General features: G+C 31.7%; 3 protein-coding genes and 1 long non-coding RNA gene across 5 annotated transcripts; 3 read left to right on the plus strand and 1 right to left on the minus strand.

The window, feature by feature from the left end:
• Positions 1-1,353: 1,353 nt before the first annotated feature.
• On the plus strand, positions 1,354-3,256 carry LOC131646696 (uncharacterized). 2 transcript variants are annotated; one of them, XR_009297590.1, is made up of 5 exons: positions 1,354-1,874; positions 2,281-2,385; positions 2,587-2,729; positions 2,879-2,940; positions 3,053-3,256. It is a non-coding gene; the product is annotated as an uncharacterized LOC131646696 (long non-coding RNA). The 2 variants fall into 2 exon arrangements; XR_009297591.1 differs by lacking the exon at positions 2,879-2,940 and having other exon boundaries at positions 1,356-1,874.
• An 8,696-nt stretch (positions 3,257-11,952) lies between these two features.
• LOC131646698 (abscisic acid 8'-hydroxylase CYP707A2-like) lies at positions 11,953-14,995 on the minus strand. The gene is made up of 7 exons (XM_058916670.1): positions 14,728-14,995; positions 14,317-14,632; positions 13,730-14,116; positions 13,454-13,628; positions 13,091-13,197; positions 12,883-13,001; positions 11,953-12,555 (listed from the first exon to the last, which is right to left on the minus strand). Exons 1-7 carry the CDS (start codon positions 14,928-14,930, stop codon positions 12,462-12,464), a joined length of 1,401 nt encoding a protein of 466 aa, XP_058772653.1. The 5' UTR covers positions 14,931-14,995; the 3' UTR covers positions 11,953-12,461.
• Positions 14,996-16,094: 1,099 nt separating this feature from the next.
• Positions 16,095-16,901, plus strand: LOC131649883 (uncharacterized). Its single transcript, XM_058919627.1, has one exon. It carries the CDS (start codon positions 16,095-16,097, stop codon positions 16,899-16,901), a length of 807 nt encoding a protein of 268 aa, XP_058775610.1.
• Positions 16,902-17,809: 908 nt separating this feature from the next.
• LOC131649884 (uncharacterized) lies at positions 17,810-20,767 on the plus strand. Its single transcript, XM_058919628.1, has 2 exons — positions 17,810-18,301; positions 18,440-20,767. Exons 1-2 carry the CDS (start codon positions 17,810-17,812, stop codon positions 20,765-20,767), a joined length of 2,820 nt encoding a protein of 939 aa, XP_058775611.1.
• The last annotated feature ends 493 nt before the right edge of the window (positions 20,768-21,260 follow it).

Genomic DNA, 21,260 nt, shown 5'->3' on the forward strand with positions numbered 1-21,260 from the left:
TGTAATATTTATAGAGACTTATTCATTTTTAATTTACAAGAGGTGATGCTAGGAACCTCACATAGGTGTTATGTTATGCATCTACAGAGGAATTTCACAAAGAAATGGAAAGACAGCGAATTGAGAGGTGCAAGGTGGAAAGCTACAAGATCAGAAGGAGTGAACATATTTGAATAAGTGCCTAAGGAAGCATGTACAAATATTGTTCATTTTAGTACAGTGTCAAAGGTATAAAGGGAATGATATTTTTTTGAGATATGCTAAACTTACATTCATATTTGACACTACACCGTATGTCTATACGGTCCAATTCAATTTTTCTTTTATTCTATTAATTTGTGGTGCATTGAAACTTGTGTCAAAGTGCAATTAATATTTAAGGCTACGGTGTAAAACGTATACGGTGTCATATTTTAGTGTATCAATAGCATTTCGCTATTTTTTTATGTATATTATTCTATCCATAAATGCCGAGTATTTATACATTAGAAGTGGCAAAACGGGCGGTGGTCCGCCGGATTAACCACGCACCCGGACGGGTTGGGTTGGAATTTTGGACCCGCCGTCCACCAAAGTCCGTCGCCTGTTTAAGCTCGCTCCGCCAAAGCCCGCCGCCCGCTAAAGCTCGTCTCACCTATTCGTTAAGCTCGTCTCGTCTTAAGCCCGCCCTTTTTTAGTTAATTTTAGTAATTCAAATTCTTGATGGTTTTATTTTATACATTTATTTGTCAATATATGCAATATTTTTTTAGGTACAATCATAGAATATAATAAAGCAAGATGAGTTCTTTGGCAAGTTTGCCACTTGGCACTCTCTCATGCATTCTTCTATTTATATTTCTTCTATAAAAGAAAATATTTCTATTAATATCAAAATCATTTTTCAAATTGATTTTTAATTTGTTTTTAATTTTATTAATCTTTAAAAACCATTTAAGTTTCTATTTAACTTCTCAAAATAGTGGAAAAACAAAAAGCTGAAATGTTTCTTTCCAACTTTCAATGTCATTTTAAATTTTTACTATGCTCCATGCATAGAGTACTCAAAAGACACATTGGAGCTTGAACTACTCTTATATAATTTTCTTTCAACACGTCAAAATGATTTATATTTGGTCTTTATTCACTAAAGTCATCTATTTTGTTATAATAATAATAATAATAATAATAATAATAATAATAATAATAATAATAATAATAATCCAATCTATCTTTAATTTTTCAAACATACAGAATCTCTTCATTTTCTCTTCTTTTTTCTCTTTCATAGTTTCCTCTCTTCTTTCTTCCACGTTTCTTTCCTCTCCCTTATCTCTTCATTTCTGTATTTTCAACAACAATGTTGAAACTCAAATGTTTCTTTCCATCTTCAAACTTTGATTTCTTTTATTTATATTTTCTGAATCGTTTTGAACAACTGTGAATTTTATATCAATGATATTTCAAATTTGTGAAATTAGTGGTGTTGTTTAGATCTATTAAAAAGATAAGTGATGTTTTCAGATCTGAGAAATCAAATATATGTTCTTCTTCATGATTTCATCTCATCTTTTTCTCACAATTTCATTTGTAGGTGGTGAGGTTGCGGTTTCCGGTGGCGGCGCATCTGTGCGTTTTTGTGTGATTTGGAGGTGGTAAGGTTGCGATCTCCGGTGATGGATGCAAGATGATTTCACGACGGAAAATCGCCCTCAACCGACAAAGCTGCAACATCTCAACAGACATGCGGCGCCGACGCCTCCACAACCAATCAACGACTACACCGCACGACCCCTCTTCATTTCGGCACCAAGCCATCGGCGTTCACCTGTATCGTGCCTTGCTTGTATCCACTACCACGGTTAAATATTCTTCGTGCCAGGCCACCGTAGCTGGTAAACTTTTTTCTTCATCTTCATGACTCTTCTGTGTGTGGATGTGATTGTTGTGATTAATTTGAGTGAGAGAGAAATGGAAGTTAAAAGAAGCAGAGAGCATTGATGAGTATTGTGGATCTGTTCTAATTTGTTTGCTTTTAGTTTCTATTCCTTCTTTTTGTTTTATTTTGTTGTTTGATTATAGGCGTTCTTTAGTGCCTCACTTTCACTCATTCTCTCGCCAATTTCTCTCTGTTCTTCATAATACAATATTTTGTAAAATGCATGTAAATCAATGTTATAATATTTGTAATTGCTTTCATATGTTAGATTTTTTTGTCTGGGTTGTTGTTGTTTTGAATCATTTCTTTGTCCGATAAATTATTTATTTTGAATCACGGTCTGGGTTTCTTTTGAATTTCAGATAGCTTTGGAAGGATTTTGATGATAAACTTGATTGGATTAAGGATATTAATGCCTTAGATGGAGTTGTTGAGGGCATTTAATATTTAGTCTTCATCTTTTTCAGGTAACTCTTATGGTTCTTCATTTCCGTTCTACATACTCGAAAAATAGTGTCGTTATTAGGGCACATAGTGTCATCAACATGGTGGTAGGAATCATGCTCTGTTTCTTCAATCTTTTCTTACTCATCTCTCACTTATTTCACCTCTTTCTCTTTATATGTGGTAAATATTTGTTCTCTTTTTTTTTTCAACTTCTGTTTCAGGTAACAACAACCTGCTAATGCTATGGCGGAGTCAAATATAGATATTCTACCAAATACAAGTAACTACTACATAGAGAAAAATGAGAGTAAGATAGAGAAAAACAAGAGACATAAAATAGGAGATGATTGCTATTAAAATTCAGGTTTGTTTTAATTTTTAAGTGAAATTTTTTCATGTTGTAATTTTTATTAATTTTTCCAATTTATTTTGATTCTTAGTGATTGCTCTTTGTTATTTCTATTTTGTTGTTGCTGAGATGATGACTTCAGTTCTCGCTTCTTTACTTCGCAGTGGTTAAACTTTAGTATGATCAACTATTTATTATCTTAAAATACAAGATGTTATTATAAATGGTATGTGCAATTTGTCTCTATTAGTTTAACAATAGTTTTTTATGCTAATTACAAGCACATCATCATACTAAGATTTTATGTGTAATTTATCCTTTTTTGTTTTGTTTTGCAGGTTTTATAGGATTCACAATCAAATAAAGTTTCAAGTAAAACCTTATGAGGATGTGGGTGGTTAAAAACTAATCTACAACTAATGTATATTTTTGGTCAACATATATAACAAGCTATTGCTAATGTAATTAAATAGTTACTTAGTGTTTTACAAGTTTAATTTAGTAACATTAGTTATATTTGTGTGTTCAAAAAAGTTGGACGGTTGGTGATAGATTAATATAGACTGCTAAAGATTATTCTTACTCAATATTTTAATTTTCTTCTTTCAGTTTTTAATATATAAATATTTTATTATTATTATTATAAATATTTTTTATATCATATAATTGTTAATTTATAAGTAGTCTAACTTTTTAAAAGTGTTTATAGAATCTTAGCCTGCAAATAAAAATGATCTAATAATTAGTGTAACGAGCTCCGTTATAAGAATTCAAACCCATGGAAACAAAAGAGGTACCTCTTTGTTATGATTTGCTAAACATGAGTTTTATAGTATTGGAATTTTTGTTTAAAATATAATTAAAATAAAATAATTTTTGGTTTAAATAGTTTCTCACAAAAAATATTTTTAATTATTTTATTCTTTTCCTATGATTTTTTTAAATTTAAACCATTTTTAGTAACTTTGCATAAAAATATATTTGAGTATCATTTTAAAATTTTTAATAATAAATAATTAAACTACAAATGTTATGTTAAATAATTTTTTTTTTGAAATCATATGATTTATTTGATAAATATGAACAATGTTTTCATATTATTATTATATTTAAATTTTGAACTATCTTTTTTATTTGATACATTATTATGAAAAACACAAATATATTTTTGGATTTGTATTTTTAAATTATTGAATGACTATTTAGACATTTAATTATAAAATATAAAACAAATTTTTATCTTAAATATCTATTTGTTATTTTTTATTATCTATATGTAATATTGGTTCTTAGGTAATTTTTTTAATTAATACAATATATATATACATATATATATATATATATATATATATATATATATATATATATATATAAAATTATGAACAATTAAAACTTTTTTATTTTAAATTATAAATAAACCTAAAATATTTTTTTCTCATAAATTTAAACCCGTGCCTCGCACGGGTATACACACTAGTTTGTTTAAAAGATGCTTTATAAAAAATTATTCTAAAAAGTAAGTGAAAATTTTAATTGAAAGGTAAAAAATACTATTAATCTATTAAAAAATAAAAGAAAAATAAATAAAAAAATAGGAGCGAATGTTTCCTTAAAATCAAGACCAGGTGTTTGAGTGAATCCTTTTGCAATCAACCTTGCTTTATATCGTGCCACACTTTCATCAGGATTTCTTTTGATCCGAAACAACGATTTACAACAAACTAAATTAGTGTGAGCTTGACGAGGAACCAGGGTCCAAGTATCATTATTCATGAATGCATTAAATTCAGCAGAACAAACATCTCTCCAATGTGGTATTTTAAATGCTTGAGTAATGGTAGATGGCTCAAGATTTTCCTGCAAATCATGTTTAGTGGCAATAAATATTTTCTTGGGTTTGAATATATTATTTTGTGACCTTGTTACTATAGGATCACGTTGAACTGGATTATTTGTCGTTGAAGTTGGAACCAGATCAGATGCAATGTGGTGGTAGAGCTTGTTAAGTTATCACTAGTCACTGGTATCTCTGTTGTTACAGATGACTCGATAGGTCGCATTAACTCAAGGACTGGTGGAGGACTTGATGCTGGAACTGGTGTAGGACTCGTTATCGGGACGAATGACTCAGATATAAGTGTACAATTAGGTACAGGTGACAAAGGTACCAGTGTTTGGTTCGGTGCAAGGATTGGTGCAGGACTGGATACAGGTATAGGTCGAAGTGATGACACATGCATAGATGGCTCATGTGCTATGGACTGGTTTGGTTCCGGAGCTAAATTTTGATCTTGGTTAACATGAATAATACTATGTACCGAAGAGGCATGTGATGGAATTAAAGGACAAGTAGATGACGAATTAATTATGGATTGATATGGGAATGAAGTCTCCATAAAGTTGACATGTCTAGATACATATATCCTATTTGAAAATGGTTCAAGACAAAAATATACATGCTGAGACATTGAATAGCCTAGGAATATGCAAGGTTTAGACCTGGTTTGGAGCTTATTTGGCATATATGGTTTTAGCCAGGAATACACAAGCATCCAAATGAATGAAGTTTATTATAAGTTGGTTTGGTTTTAAATAATACTTCAAAGGGAGAGACCATATTAAAGATTGGTGTAGGCATCTTGTTAATAAGATACATGGTAGTGGTGAAAGCAAATGACCATAGTTGGGAGGGTAAATTAGCATGATGCAAAAGAGCACGACTTGTTTCAACAACATGTCTGTGTCTCCTCTCTGTTGTTCCATTTACCTCAAGTGGGTGAGGTGGTGTGGTTAAATGAGAAATGCCATTATTGGCAAGAAAGGATTTTAATTTGATAAATTCTCCACCATTATCAGTGAAAAGAGAAACAATCGGCAAATTAAAATATTTTTCAACAATGGACTTGAATTGAACAAAAATAGAGAATACATCTGACTTATGTTTCATTGGGTACAACCACACATATTTGAAAAAATGGTCAACAATGATTAAATAGTATAAACACCATCTAATGATCTAACAGGAGCTGAGCCCTAAACATCAGAGTACAAAAGTTCCAAAGGTTTACTGCTTTTGAGATGATGATTTGAAAAAGGAAGCTTGTGGCTTTTTGCATAGTGACAAGAAGTACACTCATTGAGGCTGTAAGATTTATTGGTAGATGATGATTGTCAGTCAGATGCTTTATTATTTTGAAAGAAGGATGTCATAATTTATGATGTCGTGTAGATGTAAAATGGATGCTTGTATGCAATGCTTGCGGTGGACTGGATGGACTGAATGCATTGGATAAATGATAAAGATCTTGTTTAAGTGGTCCTTGAAGCAGTGGTTAACCAGAGGTCAAGTCCTTGATAAAAAATGATTTGGAAAAAATTCAACAGAACAACCATTAGATTGACATAACTTGGAGATAGACAGAAGGTTAGATTAAATTTGGGGAACACATAAGACTTGTTTAAGATGAAGAGGTTTGACAGAAGTATTAATAACAGAGTTGCCAGTGTGAGTAATTTTCAAACTTTTTCCATCACCAACAATCACTCGATCTGCTCCAAGATAGAATTTTTTTAAATTGAACTATTGCAGGTCCTGAGCAATATGATGAGATGATCATGTATCCATGACCTAGTTACCATGTTGTGTTGTAGCCTGATTCTGAGCAAAGTTCGTTGTTGGTTTAGGGCCATTTCATTTTGGAAATCGCTTAATTCTATAGCAAACCTTAGCAGTGTGACCAACCTTGTCACAAAATTGACAGACCACCTTATTTTTGCCATTACGTAGAGTTGGAGAAGAGCTGCGATTGTTTAGTTTTTGTGGTGATAGTTTTTAGTTCTTTTGACTGCATTGGCAATGACAATCACATTGTCAACAGCAAGTGGATCATCTTGGTGATGAATTGTTTCAAAATTTATCAGTTTCTCATGAAGTTCAGCAAATGCAATCGGACTTTCTCTTCTTCTAAGTGCAGCAGAAATTTCATGATACTCAGCACTCAAACCATTGAGAGTGTGAATAACAAGATCAGTTTCATCAGGAGGATGATCAATGATTGAGAGTTCATGCAAAATTTCCTTTAGCCCTTGTAGATATGTAGCCATCAATTGGTTTCCTTTTTTGAAATTGGAAATCTGTTGTTTGAGCGCGATAATCTGCACTCTTGAGCGGCCCGCATACATGGTTTTTAGGATCTCCCATGCTTGATTGGAACTTTTGACATTTCCTATGTGTGTGACCACTATTGAACCCCCGAAGATACAATACCATGTAGAATGAGTTGATCTTGTTGAACCCAATGCGTGAAGGCTGGATTGACTGTCGTGGTATCGTTCGCGAGCTATTTTGACGGACAAGGCTTACTTCCAACAATATAACCTAGAAGTTCGTAGCCTGTTAAAAGTGCCATGAATTGAATTCTCCAAGAAGGGTAATTGTCTCCATCGAGTTTAATGGAGAGTTGAGAAGCAGCATTCAAGATGATCAGTTTGTCCGTGGGTGATGACATAGTGGGCGTCGGTTCAGTTTCAGAAGGCATAACAAGGATCGGGAAAAAAAATTCTTTTAAGCTTTACGCTCTGAATACCATAAAGGCCTAGGAATGATATTTTTTATATTATTCCAGCCATAAATGCTGAGTATTTATAGATACAAATGATATTTGATTGTATAACTATTTCCTAATCTTAAGGGAAGCCTTCTGTTGATTCCTAACATTAAGACATGAATGATTCAAACTATACCATATTATATACAATAACACATGTGAGAGTCTGAATTCAATTTGTAATATATTTAAGTATAGAGGAAACTCAATTCTGACCATGGTCAGGGAAATAAGGTAATATATAATAATTGTTAAAAAAGAATTATAAGTGTAAGTAGTGTGGGGAAATTCTACATTGATTAGGAATGTAGAGATTTGAGTTCGTTTGATCTCCCGTGTGTCCCTATGTCATTCATAGGTTATGAGTATATTTTTCATTGTTATGAAATCAAGATTCTTGTCCCTATAAAATAAAATGAAAAAATAGTCATCTACAAATCAAATGTAAAAGATTATAAGAATATTGTAATATTTTGACATTATGTATGTTCCCTCTAGATTCTTCATTTCGAATAAGAGATAAAATCCTTTGAGCACAAATGATGAACAAGGAGAAGGAGGATCTTTTTGACGCAGACTTTTGTCGGGTGTTATTGGTCTCACAACATTATCATAAAAAATAATAGAATAATTAACATATTCAACACACAACATAGCTCATAAGATTCATTGTTATGAAAAACCTATCTTAGAGCATGAATATCGGATGCTATACTACCGTTTCTACACAATATTCAATGCCATGCTAAAAGAATAAATGGATAATTGGTCACAATTGTCGTTTCTACATTTGCAAGTGTTCTCAAATGTGAGAAGGTTTCTACGCTATATTTATGTGGGCCACTTGATTATAAATTAATGAAAATTACAAAAATGTAGTTGATGAGTTGTAAATATGGGATATATTGTGGGACCATTTTAGAGTTTTTGATAAGTAATATTATTTGAAAAATATAGTTGAGTTGTTTAAAAAATGTAAAAGTGTGATATAATATTAAAAATTAAATGGGTCCTACTTAAAGAACTCAAATGAATATGATAATCTGTGACAACTTTGCCGTAAGCCATGATAATATCTAACTTTAGAATATATCATCAAATTTTCGTTTGATTTTGAACTTCATATAATGAATAATTTCTATGTAGGCTATGGTATTATTCAAGATAGATATATCTGACACAAAAGTTATCAGGTCTGATGAGTTATTCTTATCAAAGATAATTTTCAACTCCTCCATTTTCAATGTAAATTGAGAGTGGAGAAAAAATGAGATTGAGATCTTTGTAGTTTTTTTAATAAGACTGCACAAATGTCAAAACCATTAACATTACATTGCTGGATAATACAACTTACATTCCTGAAATGACATGTGTAAACCAGATCTAAGAGAACTTAGTTTTAATTCAACCTTAACATATGATATCATATAAATTTGAATAATTGAAAGCATGTTTACAAAATGGGAAGCACGAATAATCACAGCTAAAATTTTTGTAGTGTCATGACTCATTAGGTTCTCTTTTCTATTTTCATTGTTGCTATCTTATCTTTTTTAGAAAAATAGTAGTTCTAGATATTAAGTGTATTTGCATATCTTATAGGAGTAGATTCATTTACATTCAAGCATGCACTAATCCCAATATTTTTTGTTTTATTTTTTGATTTGTCTAAGTTCCAATAATTCACTTTGTTTTTTGACCTTGGAGTTTTCTAATGGGTACAAAACTCATCAATTAAAGTATGGATCTTCTAATTTGACATCATCACCTACATCACCATCTCTCTTCATAGATATTCACAACTTTTAATAAAATATTATTTATTCAATTTTCATGTAGTATAAATTTAGGGAATTTCTTTATTGACCCCTAATTTTTTTGTCATCTGCGGCAAAATTTTTAGAATATTTTTATATTTTAGAAATGCATCTTCGAAATCACTTTTTTTTAAAAAGTTGAGTTCGGAAGTGCACTTCCGAAAACACCAAAACAAAGTGTTTTCGGAGATGTATCTCCGAAAAACACAAAAAAGATTTTTTCTTTACCCACCTCCCTATGGGGGTCACCCCCAGCGAAAACCCCATTTATGAGTAATGAATAATAATAATTATATATTTTGATATAATTTATGAGTTATGAATAATAACTATTATATATTTCAATCCTGATTCATATTTTAAAATTTAAAATAATTTTAATTAAAAAAATTAAAATAATTTCACTTACAAAATAGGTTATAATTTTTTATTTATATATTTATAATAATTGTTATATATTTATAAAAAAATGAGTTTTTTAATTTATATATTTATATAATAATTATCATAATTGTTATATATTTATAAAAATTATTATATATTTATATATTTATATAATAATTATTATATATTAAGTATAAATATATTTATATATTTATATAATAATTATAAAAATTAAAAAAATGAGTGGTTTATAATAATTATTATATATTTATATATTTATATATTAATTATTATATATTTATATATTATATATTTATATAAGTTAAAAATTATTTTTAACTTTAAAATTGTTTAGGAAATTTTGATTCACATTGATTTTATTGATTCACCTTTATTTTATTGATTCACCTTGATTTTATACCTATTATTTGTATTGATTCAACTTGATTTTAATTTTTTAATAATTATTGAATTCTTTCGGATGTGTATATCCGAAACATTCCAAGACCAATTTGGTCTTGGAATAAAGGTGTTTTCGGAAATGCATCTCCGAAAACCCAAAAAAGGGGTGTTTTCGGAAATACATCTCCGAAAACACGTGTTTTCGGAAGTGCATTTCCGAAATAAGACAAATTTTGAAAAAAAAAAAGCGTTTCGAAAATGCATTTCCGAAGTGTGGGTATTTTGGGTTTTTCACGAGAGGTGATCAAGAAAAGAGGGAGGTAGGGAAAGAAATTTCCCACAAAAAAGTGTTTTCGGAGATGCATTTCCGAAATCACCTTTTTTTTTGGAGAGCGGGTGTCTTCGGAGATGCATATCCAAAATATTCTAATTTTTGGTCTTGGAATGTTTCGGATATGCATTTCCGAAAAAAACTCAATAATTATTAAAAAATTAAAATAAAGGAGAATCAATACAATTAATAGTATAATTAATTGTATTAATTAAAAAATATTATTAAATATATATTATTAATGAATATAATAATAATTATTAACATCTATTTTTAAATTAAAATATTTTGTAGTTATTATTTATAATTAAATTTTTTCAATAATTTTTTATGCACATTTTGAAAACTATCTATTAATATATTATTTGATACTTTATTTTAATTGAATAGAATAGAATTTAATTTTAATAAAATTAAATAACAATGAGAATATTTTAAAAAAAATTAAAAGAAACTTTTTATTGCATATAAAATCAATTTGATAGAAATTATAGTAGTAAATGTAAATAGTACTGTTAAGTGAATAAAATTAAAATTTAAGTGAATCTCTAGTATGTAAATATATTATACATATAAATATTAATTTTATTCTTTAATTTAAATAAAATTGAAGAAAATAATGAGAAATTTGTTTAAGAATTAAAAAAAGAATTTTTTTTCATTAACATCAATATGATATTAAATTTTTAGTAGTAATATAAAAAGTACGTTAGTTGATCAAATTTTTAGTAGTGTTATGTATAATTAAAAAAATAATTAAATTCATATTTGTAAAAGTAGACTTATGTGTTATTTATTTATTTATTTATTTGACATTATCTGGAATTGATTATTCATGTGAGAGAAAAATAATCTTTTGTTAATATATAAAATTGATTAGATAGATATAAAAGGTTATTGGTCATATGTAAAAAGAAATATTTTACTAAGCTTGATCCCTCCGCTATTGATTAACATCCCAAAATTTTTAATATTTTGGGATTTTGATTAATTCGGATATGCATATCCGAATTAATCAAAATTCCAAATTTTTTTTGCGTTTTCGGAGATGCATCTCCGAATTAATCAAAATTTCAATTTTTTCGGAGATGCATTTCCGAAATCTAGAAAAATCTAAAAAAAAAAACTTCGGAGATGCATCTTCGAAGCAGTGATAAATTTGGGTTTTCGCTGGGATCACCCCATAGGAAGGTCAATAAAGAAATTCTCTAAATTTATGAGATATGTGTATAGTTTATTGAAGGTAAACTTACTTTTTAAAATAATAAGTTTAATTTATTTAATTTTAACATGATTTTAAATGATAATTTAATTTTTTTAATTTTTTATATTGATCATTTACATTTTAAAATGTGAAGGAGATGGAGAGGGCAAAATCACAAAAGAAAAAAATAATAGATTTTCAATCAGCATTTTAAAATATTAAATATATGAATTATTTATTGTATATATTTATTATTCTATAGGTTTATAAATGATTTAACACTTTATCGTTCTTTTAACATTTATATCTTTATTAAAAGTTATATCTTTATTAAAAATTACATGGTTACAATAAAAAAAAAAAGAGAATGAATATAAACAAATATCTTAATTTCGATGAGCAAAATATGTAAGACTTATTTTTAAGTTGAAAGATCTTGATTATTAATAAAATAAAATAAATGATTATAAAAAAAAGAAAGAAATGCATTACATTAAAAGTATAAAATATTAAGACTTATTTTTCAAGTAATTAAAAATATTTAATGAGGTGTCTCTAACCAATGTCCTTAGGACACATAGTACACCCTAATATTATTTGTAGGTTACAAAGTGAGATAAAAATGTAAAAAGTAACATCTACCAATACAATCTTTTGAGGACTTTTCCTCAAATTTGAAAATGAAAAGTCCAAAAATGACTAAATAAACTTAAACTATTAGCTCTGGCTATGAAATTGAAACCTCTTATATACACTTGACAAACTCCATCCCTATTTGAATGCTATTCTCAAGACTACCCTTTTAGGTGTCTATAGGCCAAAAAAGAAAGCAAAAGTTGAATTGATCTCCCTTTCTTTTTTATAAGATTTGCAACATTGTCTCTCCTTGAATGAGTTAAAACCAATTTTGAAAGCTATCATAACAAGTCATTATTTCCATATATAGAAAGATTCTATAGAATATGGTTTTGGCTTAGATCAATCTTTTTGTTGGAATGATATCTATTTTTTTGGATATAGTGTGATGGGCAATCCATTTTGGGGAAGAGCAAAGGGACCATATTGAATCCCATCCTTTGTACCTTCCACAGACCACCTGCACACAATAATGCAAACAACACTTAGAAAATTTCCAAACTTTCAAATTTTACATGATTTCTAACAATGAATTTAGTAAATTATTTAGAATCGCACCGAATTTAATGAAATCATAGTAATTCTATAATTTTTTTATGAAATCTTCAAAAGTACTGTAATTATGTCAAACTCATTATCAATGAGTTTACATTCGTGCAATTATACATACCATTGGATCAAAGTTCAATTTTTCGTTGCCTTAGATCCAACGGTCCTAATTGCACTAGAGATCATTCAAATATGATATTTTAGTGAAAGTGTTACAAATGATCAAATTTTAACCAACCTGTATTTTGTGGTAAGATGATGTAAAAGGACCAAAATCTCCATCTTTGCTAATTCATTGCCAGGACAAGCATGGATCCCACTTCCAAATGGCATAAAAGTATTGGGTTTTGTAGCAACCTGGCAAAATGATTAACACATGAATAAGAACAAAATAAAACTATGGTAAATAGTAAAATGCACACAATAGTTCATTGCTCAATAATTACCTCAAATCTTGAAGGATCAAACTTTTCTGGATCTTTAAAGTTGTTTGGACTATGGTGTATATTCCTAAACAAAGGCAATACTTTCCACCCTTTTGGTATAAGATATCCTAAAAAACACAATCACAAAAACAAAATCTATGAGTCTAAAGGTTAAAAAAATGAAAAAATTAAAGTATTACAGTCACGACCGCTGAAAGTGATCATCGCGACGTGAATTAACTATAATACAATTTTAATCACAAAAATATTGTATAACAGTATCGATATCATCACATTCTAATATCATTTTGTCGCGACCGTTTTTGCAATAATCGACCGTTTTTTAAAACATTAATATCATATAAAATTTGGTAAAATATTGACCTTGATATTCAACATCTTCAACGGCTTCTCTAAAAGTGAAAGACAAAATTGAAGCAACTCTAAGAGTCTCTTGAATAACCCTAGAAGTTATAACCATCTTCTTAGTATCTTCCCATTTAAGACCCTTTTCTTCACCATTTTCTTCCTTGTTCCTCAATATAGATTCTTGTTCCTCCTATACAAAACATGTCAAAAAAACCAACTTTAGAAACCAAACAACAATGTTTCAAAAACAATGATTTAAGGATAACAAAGGGTAGGACCCCAAACACTCACAATCACTGATTCTAGTACATTGATATTTTCACCAAGGTACTTGACAATCCACGTAAGCACACTAGCTGTGGTATCACGAGCTGCAAAAATAACTCCAATCACATTATCTGCTATCTGTTCATCACTCAGTCCTGATTTCTCATCCATGAATGAACCTAACAAGTCTTTGAAATCTTGCTTCTTCTCTCTCCTACTTGAGATTATCTCAGCCAAGATCTGTGCTAGCTCTTTCCTTGCTTTCATAGCTTTGTGGAAGAGTGTTCCAGGAAGGTTTATTGGCATTGAATTGTACCCTTTTTCAAGTGTGTAGTAACACTGCTTCAATCGCTCTCTGTAGTGAACTTCATCTTTTCCAAAAATTGATAGTAAAGCAACATTGAATGTGAACTGCAATCATCAAAAATTGAAAATTTAACAAAAACCCATTATTTATTTTCTAAATTGGTAACTAAAATCAATAAAAAAATTCATTTTTTCAACAATTTAGTTTCATTATTTCTTGCTCTGTTTTACTCTGTTTTTTGCTCTGTTTTTGCTCTGTTTTTTTGTTGCTCTGTTTTTTTTGTTGCTCTGTTTTGGAGACATACCGTTTTCATTTCAAGGAAAGTGGTGATTAAGCGACCTTCCATTGATTTAAGAGAATCTTGAGCAATGGATTCAATGTCAGGAACAATATTCTTGATGGCTTCCGGCATGAAAGTGCGAAGAACAAGTCTTCTCAAGTTAGCATGATACTCTCCTTGATGAAAAAAGATTGCTTGTTTTCCCAACATCCTCTCTTTGCTAGCAGGAAATGTTGGCTTGAAAAGTTGAGCTTTATTCAACACAAATTTAGCAGCTTCAGGGCTTGAAATCATCACACAAGGACACCCCAAAATGTGTGACTTGAACATAGAACCAAACCTAAAATATACAACAAAATTTGAGTTTTTGTATTAGTGAAAATTTTCCATGAAAAGAGATTCTAGATTGAGAAGTTGAAGAGTTTTTTTATGAACCTTTTGATTTTTGATGCAAAGAAAACATTTGGGTCTTGAGAATAAAGTTGAAAAGTCTCTCCTATGTAAGGATAACCCATTGAACCAGGTGGAAGTGGCAAGTGTTGTCTTTTGGAGACAAATTGTTTGATGAATATTCTAAAGAGAACAATGAAGAGAATAGAAGAACTAAACAAAAAACATAACATGATACTTAGTTCCATGTTTTTGATTACGTTTATGTTTTATGTTTATGTTTTATGTCACTAGAAAGAGAAGAAGAAGAAGGTTTGTGACAAAATAAGTTGAACATTAGAGGTATTTATAGAGTTTGTAAAAATTTGTGAGCCAAAAAAAATGGAGAAAGAAGAAAGAAGTTTTAGGGTACAGCTCGATTTCCACACACACGTAAACTCCCTCCAGCTCATAAAACTTTTTAATTATTTTTTGGTTTAATTTAATTTCCATTTGGGGGGTGGAAAAAAAAAATAGAGAGCACGTGTCAGAAGAGTTTGTAGTATTAAGAGTTAGAGTTTGGTTGAATGATGGCATGAAGAGTGAGTGGTGTCGTTTTTTTAATATCTATCTTTACCATGTGGTTCTCACAAGAATGAACTTGAGTTCGGTCAAAAGACAAGTGTTAGAACAATAACTACAACTACGTGTGTTAGGGTTTCATCTTACAATATAAATTACATGCTAATCCTAATGTAAAAAAAACGTAAGAATATAGTAATAAATGATAGAGAATATATTAGAAAAAATTGAAATGATAAAATAATTTATAATTTAATATAATTTTTTTAGATAAAATAACTTATAGTTTAGAATAGAGAGATTAATTTATTGTTTCCCTCATCCTTTACTTACTCCCACAGTAGACATAATCGTATAAAATAATTTAACTTATTCATTTTTTTAATTTGTCATATTTTTTAAGACTATGAGTCGTATTCAAAAATATTTAAAATATAATAAATAATTGTATCTCTTATTATTTTAATTTAACTTGAATTCTTCCAAGCACTCTTGTTGCAAATAATTTTTCTTACTCCTTCTGTAACAAATTAATGGATAAAAAATAAATAGTTTTCTTGTCGCAAATATAAAAAATACATTAATTTTATTTCATTTAAATATTTTGTTCTAAAAATATATTTTTCCTAAAAAAAAATTGAATGCAAATTGCATTTAATTTTTTTTCTTTATAAACAATAATCTATTAAAATTGTTTTAAAATCATTCAATAAAATAAATTTTTAAAAAAGACACAAAAATTTCAATTTTAATTAAGTGTGAAAAATTAGATTATAAATATGAAGAACACCTCCTTCGAACTCCATCGATGACCTAACGATTCCGCCACCCCTTCTTCACGACCATCTGCCATGGAGAACACCTCATTTCTTTTCCTTAAAATAGCACAAAATCCATCTTCCTCTAAATCTCCGGAGAACGACAACCCTAAAAATCGAGACAAATCAAAACAAACAGCGCTCCCAAATGCTCAGACTAATCCAAACTACACCAAAACCAAAACCTTTGCCAACGTTGTTTCCAATGTCTGCAATATACCTCAAAGTCAGTTTCCAGTACCTTGCTTAAAAGGAGACAGGATAACAATCACCATTTCAGAAGAGGAATACAAGATTGGTCTTCAAGCCTGCCGACACAACCTACATGGTAGGATTGTTTGGCCCAGAGGTTCTACTCCGACAACTGTTGCTAGCATCAGGACTACGCTGCTTTCTCAATGGTCGTTCTTATCCAAGTGGGGGATAACTTCGCTTGGTAAAGGTTTTTACGAATTCTCCTTTTCCAACCTTGAAGATGCTCGGAGAGTAAGGTCTGTCAACACTTGGAACTTGAACCCAGGTACTCTCAAGCTCTTTCCATGGACAAAAGACTTTGTGCCATCCAATGTTAACCTAACCTCTGCCCAAGTCTGGGTAAGGATACACGGTCTGTCACAAGAATATTGGAGACCTAACATCATTTTCGCTATTGCCAGCAGCTTAGGGACTCCCATTTGTATTGACTCGACTTCTAGTAAGCCAGCTTTTGATCGTTCTTTCGGCCATTTTGTTAGGGTTCTGGTTGACAGAGAATTAGCTAAGGATCTTATCTACAAAATCCTGGTGGAGAGGATAGGATTTGCTTTCTTTGTTGAAGTAGAATATGAGAAACTCCCATAATACTGTTCACATTGTAAGATTATTGGTCATTCTTTAGGTGTGTGCAGGAAAAGAAACTTGCCACAAGAGACTGCTAAGGGAAATTCCACAGTCAATAGACACAAAGTTTATGTACCTGTTACAAACCAACAAAAACAAAATAAGGAGGATACAACAAAAATTATGGAAAGTCAAGAGAAAGATACAAATGATCTTGTTGCTCAGGCTGATAACAGTGTGCATTCCAATACACATTCTATAACACAACCTGCAGAGGTTGCTGAAATATCCAACAAATTGGCCAACAATAGTTTGGAGAATGAAAACAACCTGGCTCTGGTACAGGTTAGTAGTTCCAACGAATCTGAATTTGTGGAAGACACACAGATTGTAACAAATAAGCATGGATTCACACATGATCCTAAGGAGGCTGAAAATTTTCTAAAACAATCTTGGGCAAATATGGCAGACATGGAAGATAACATAATTGCATCGGATGAAGATTTACATGAGCAACAAGGTTTTCAGTTAGCTATTTCTAGATCAAAGAAAAAGAAGGTTAGACTGATTTCAAGAGGAAAAGGGAATTTAACCGGGTCAAAGGCTGGAACCACTAACCTTACCCAATGAAGTGTATTTTTTGGAATGCAAGGGGTTTGGCTAATCACCCTACTAGATTAGTCCTTAAGAATTTTATAACTATGCACAAACCGGATCTCTGTTTTATTGCTGAGCCCTGGATGTCTTTAGATAGTTTGCCTTTTAATTTTTTTGACTCCCTCAACCTCATTGTTTTTGCTTGTAATCAAAGGCTCAATCTCTCTCCCAACCTCTGGTGCCTCTGCACCAACAACCTCTCCCCCCAAATTCTTTCAATTTCTGAGCAACATGTTGCTTTTTCTTTATGTATCAACACTGTTACTATAGGTATGGAAACTGTGTATGCTTCCAATTGCCATACTACTAGAAGAAATCTTTGGAACAACCTCTCCCAAATTTTATCTGATCATGCTTTGCTTTGGTGCATTGTTGGGGACTTCAATGCCATTCAAGGAGCTCATGAGCATCAAGGCAGCCACAATCCTAATAGAGTTCACATGATGGATTTTTCAAATTGGTCCAATGGAAATAATCTATTAGACATTCCTTCTAAAGGAAATTATTTCACTTGGTCCAATGGTAAGGTGGGAAGAGATTTCATTCAAAGAAGATTGGACAGATCTTTTTGCAATCAATTATGGATTTCTAGTGCCACCATTATGAATGTTTCCACTCTGAATAGGCTTAAATCTGACCACTTTCCTCTTCTGCTGGAGTTCAGCTTCTCACACGTTCAGCATATCTCCAACTTCAGATTCCTTGGGATGTGGATTTTGCATGACAGTTGTGAAGCCCTCGTCAAGAAAGTCTGGTCCACTCAGGTCATTGGTTGCCCAATGCATATTCTAACTCAGAAATTAAAAATCATAAAGTCTGAGCTAAAAACTTGGAACAAGCAGGTCTTTGGTAACATAAATATGCTGGTCAAGAATGCTTCTGCTTCTCTTGCTTGTATTTAGGAACAATTAGTTATCCATAGTGACAGCTCTGTTCTAAAAAATCAGGAGTTAACTGCTCAAAAGAACCTGGAGAAACTCCTCATCATGGAAGAATCTTTCTGGAAAGACAATGCAAAGATCAAATGGCATTTGGAGGGAGATAGAAATACATCATATTTTCATAAATGTGCTAAGATCAGACAGGCAAAGAACACCATAACCCACATTAGAACCAATGATGGAATGTTACATGATCCTGATGCTATGGCAGCTCATGCTGTCAATTATTTCACTAATCTTTTTTGTTTTGCAGGTGATCAAATCAATGACTTCTCCATGGTAGATGAGGTCATCCCTGACCTGGTGAATGCTGACATGAACAGATTCCTAACCAGTATCCCTTCTGAAGAGGAAATTAAAAATGCGGTTTTCAAGTTGAACAAGGATGGTGCCCCTGGTCCAGATGGTTTTGGAGGGATATTCTACCACACCTATTGGAGTATCATAAAGAAAGAGGTTATTGATGCGGTAATTCAGTTTTTCAAAACAGGTTGGATATTGCCTAAGTATAACTCCAACAATATTATTCTTCTGCCTAAGCACAAGGAAGCTGACACTATGGAGTCTTTCAGAACAATCGCCCTTGCCAACTTCAAATTCAAAATTCTATCCAAGATCTTGAGTGATAGGCTTGCAACTCTCATGCCCTCACTTATTTCTGTTGAGCAACGTGGATTCATAAAAGGCAGATGTATAAAAGACTGTATCTGCACTGCATCTGAAGCTATCAACCATCTTCACAACAAAGCTTTTGGTGGTAACATGGCCCTAAAAGTGGACATTACAAAGGCCTTTGATACTATTAATTGGAACTTCCTGCTGCATGTTCTTCGTAGTTATGGTTTCAATCATGTTTTTTGCAGCTGGATCAAAAGTATTCTACATTCTGCTTACCTATCAATTTCCTTTAATAGAGCTTCCAAAGGGTTCTTCAATTGTAAGAGAGGGGTGAGGCAGGGTGACCCCGTCTCTCCTCTTCTTTTCTGTCTTTCCCAAGACGTTCTTAGCAGGAGTATTACCAAGCTTATCACTATTGGGAACCTCAAGCTTATCAAAACCAGCAACAACTTAGTTATTCCTTCTCATGTCATGTACGCGGATGACATCCTCATTTTCTGCAAAGCTTCGATCTCTAATGTCAATTCTTTAACTTCTCTTTTCACAAGATATTATAAGATTTCTGACCAATTTGTGAATAGCTCCAAATCTTCTCTTTTTCCTAGCTGCATCAGCAACTCCAAGATTCAAAATATTCTTAACAAAACTGGTTTTTCTAAAGGCTCTCTCCCTTTTATGTATCTCGGTGTGCCCTTGTTTAAAGGTAAGCCCAAGACAATTCATTTGAGACCGATTGCGGATAGGATTTTGGCCAAAATGGCAGGGTGGAAAGGTTCGACACTGTCTATGGCGGGAAGAGTTTGCTTGGTTAAATCTATTATTGAAGGGATGCTGAATCACACTATTGCAATTTATGATTGGCCTGTAGCTATTTTGAAGGAGATTGAGAAAGCAGCGAGAAATTTCATTTGGTCTGGCTCCACGGTCAAGAGAAAAATCTGTGTTGCTGCTTGGAATAAAATTTGCAGACCTAAGCTTCATGGAGGTTTAGGGATAAGATCTCTTTTAAGAATAAATGAAGATTCTAATCTTCGGTTGGCCTGGGATATTAGAAATAGTGTAGAGCAGTGGGCTGTCATCCTCATAGCCAGGGTTCTTAAAGGTTTTGGAACGATAAACTACCACATTTTCTCTTCAATTTGGTCATCTATTAAAGCTGAGTGGCCTACTTTGATTCGGAACTGCGCTTGGATATTGGGCAATGGTTCGAACATCAATTTTTGGCTAGATAACTGGTGCGGGAATCCGCTGGTCCTGAGCACGTCTGTGGAATTTCTAAACCTTCACGACATCTCCCTCAAGTCTAAGGTCAGAGATTTTATTCATGACAGCTCTTGGAACATTCCTTTAATTTGGTCAGATTTGTTCCCTTTTTTAGAGCATAAACTCAACCCAAATCTTCTCAGTAACTTGGAGGTGGAAGACATTTGCATATGGCCTCACTGTACATCTGGAATTTTAACCCTTCAAGAGGCTTATAAATTCAAAAACCCTTCCGCACCTATAGTCTGGACCAAGGCTGTTTGGAATAAGGACATTCCTCCTTCAAAATCTATCTTCGTTTGGAAGCTGATGATGAATAAACTTGCCACTGATGATAATCTGACTATAAGAGGATGTAATATTGTTTCTATTTGCAGCTTATGCAGATCCTCTTTGGAAACAGCATAACACCTTTTTTTTACTGCATTTTCTCAAAGAAGATTTGGCTATGGTTTATCAACAAGGCTATGCTGCAAAATTGTCCGCAAAATATGGAATCTTGGTGGATATTTTGTTCCAGGGACAGGTCTGAGCAATGTAAAATGCTTCTCATTGCTGCTACGGTTTACATTCTGTACGGTATATGGGAGGCCAAGAATTTCGAGAGATTCAACAATGTGCAACCCAATCTGAAAAACATCATTCAAAGGGTTAACAGCTTCATTTGCCTCGTGTCTCACAATTCTTCTGCCATCTCTCATGCTTCTATTGATGATTTCAAACTTCTGAAGGCTTTCAATCTGGAAATTAGGCCGCCTAAAGCTCCAATGATCAAGGAGGTTTTGTGGCATCCTCCAAATTTAGGTTGGATAAAATGTAATTGTGATGGCGCTTACAATCACAACAATCTCCCCGCGGCTTGTGGATGTTTGTTCAGAGACTATAGGGGGAATTTCCTTTT

Source organism: Vicia villosa, linkage group LG2 (assembly GCF_029867415.1).
Source record: "Vicia villosa cultivar HV-30 ecotype Madison, WI linkage group LG2, Vvil1.0, whole genome shotgun sequence".
Lineage (NCBI taxonomy): Eukaryota > Viridiplantae > Streptophyta > Magnoliopsida > Fabales > Fabaceae > Vicia > Vicia villosa.

Coding starts and splice junctions, on each gene's coding strand:
- LOC131646698 (XM_058916670.1), bottom strand. CDS start 14,930: ATGGAACTAAGTATCATGTTATGTTTTTTGTTTAGTTCTTCTATTCTC. Junction 13,629..13,729: donor ATGTACTAGAATCAGTGATT/GTGAGTGTTTGG, acceptor TGTTTTGTATAG/GAGGAACAAGAATCTATATT. Junction 12,556..12,882: donor CATCTTACCACAAAATACAG/GTTGGTTAAAAT, acceptor TATTGTGTGCAG/GTGGTCTGTGGAAGGTACAA.
- LOC131649883 (XM_058919627.1), top strand. CDS start 16,095: ATGGAGAACACCTCATTTCTTTTCCTTAAAATAGCACAAAATCCATCT.
- LOC131649884 (XM_058919628.1), top strand. CDS start 17,810: ATGGAAACTGTGTATGCTTCCAATTGCCATACTACTAGAAGAAATCTT. Junction 18,302..18,439: donor AGAAAGTCTGGTCCACTCAG/GTCATTGGTTGC, acceptor GCTTGTATTTAG/GAACAATTAGTTATCCATAG.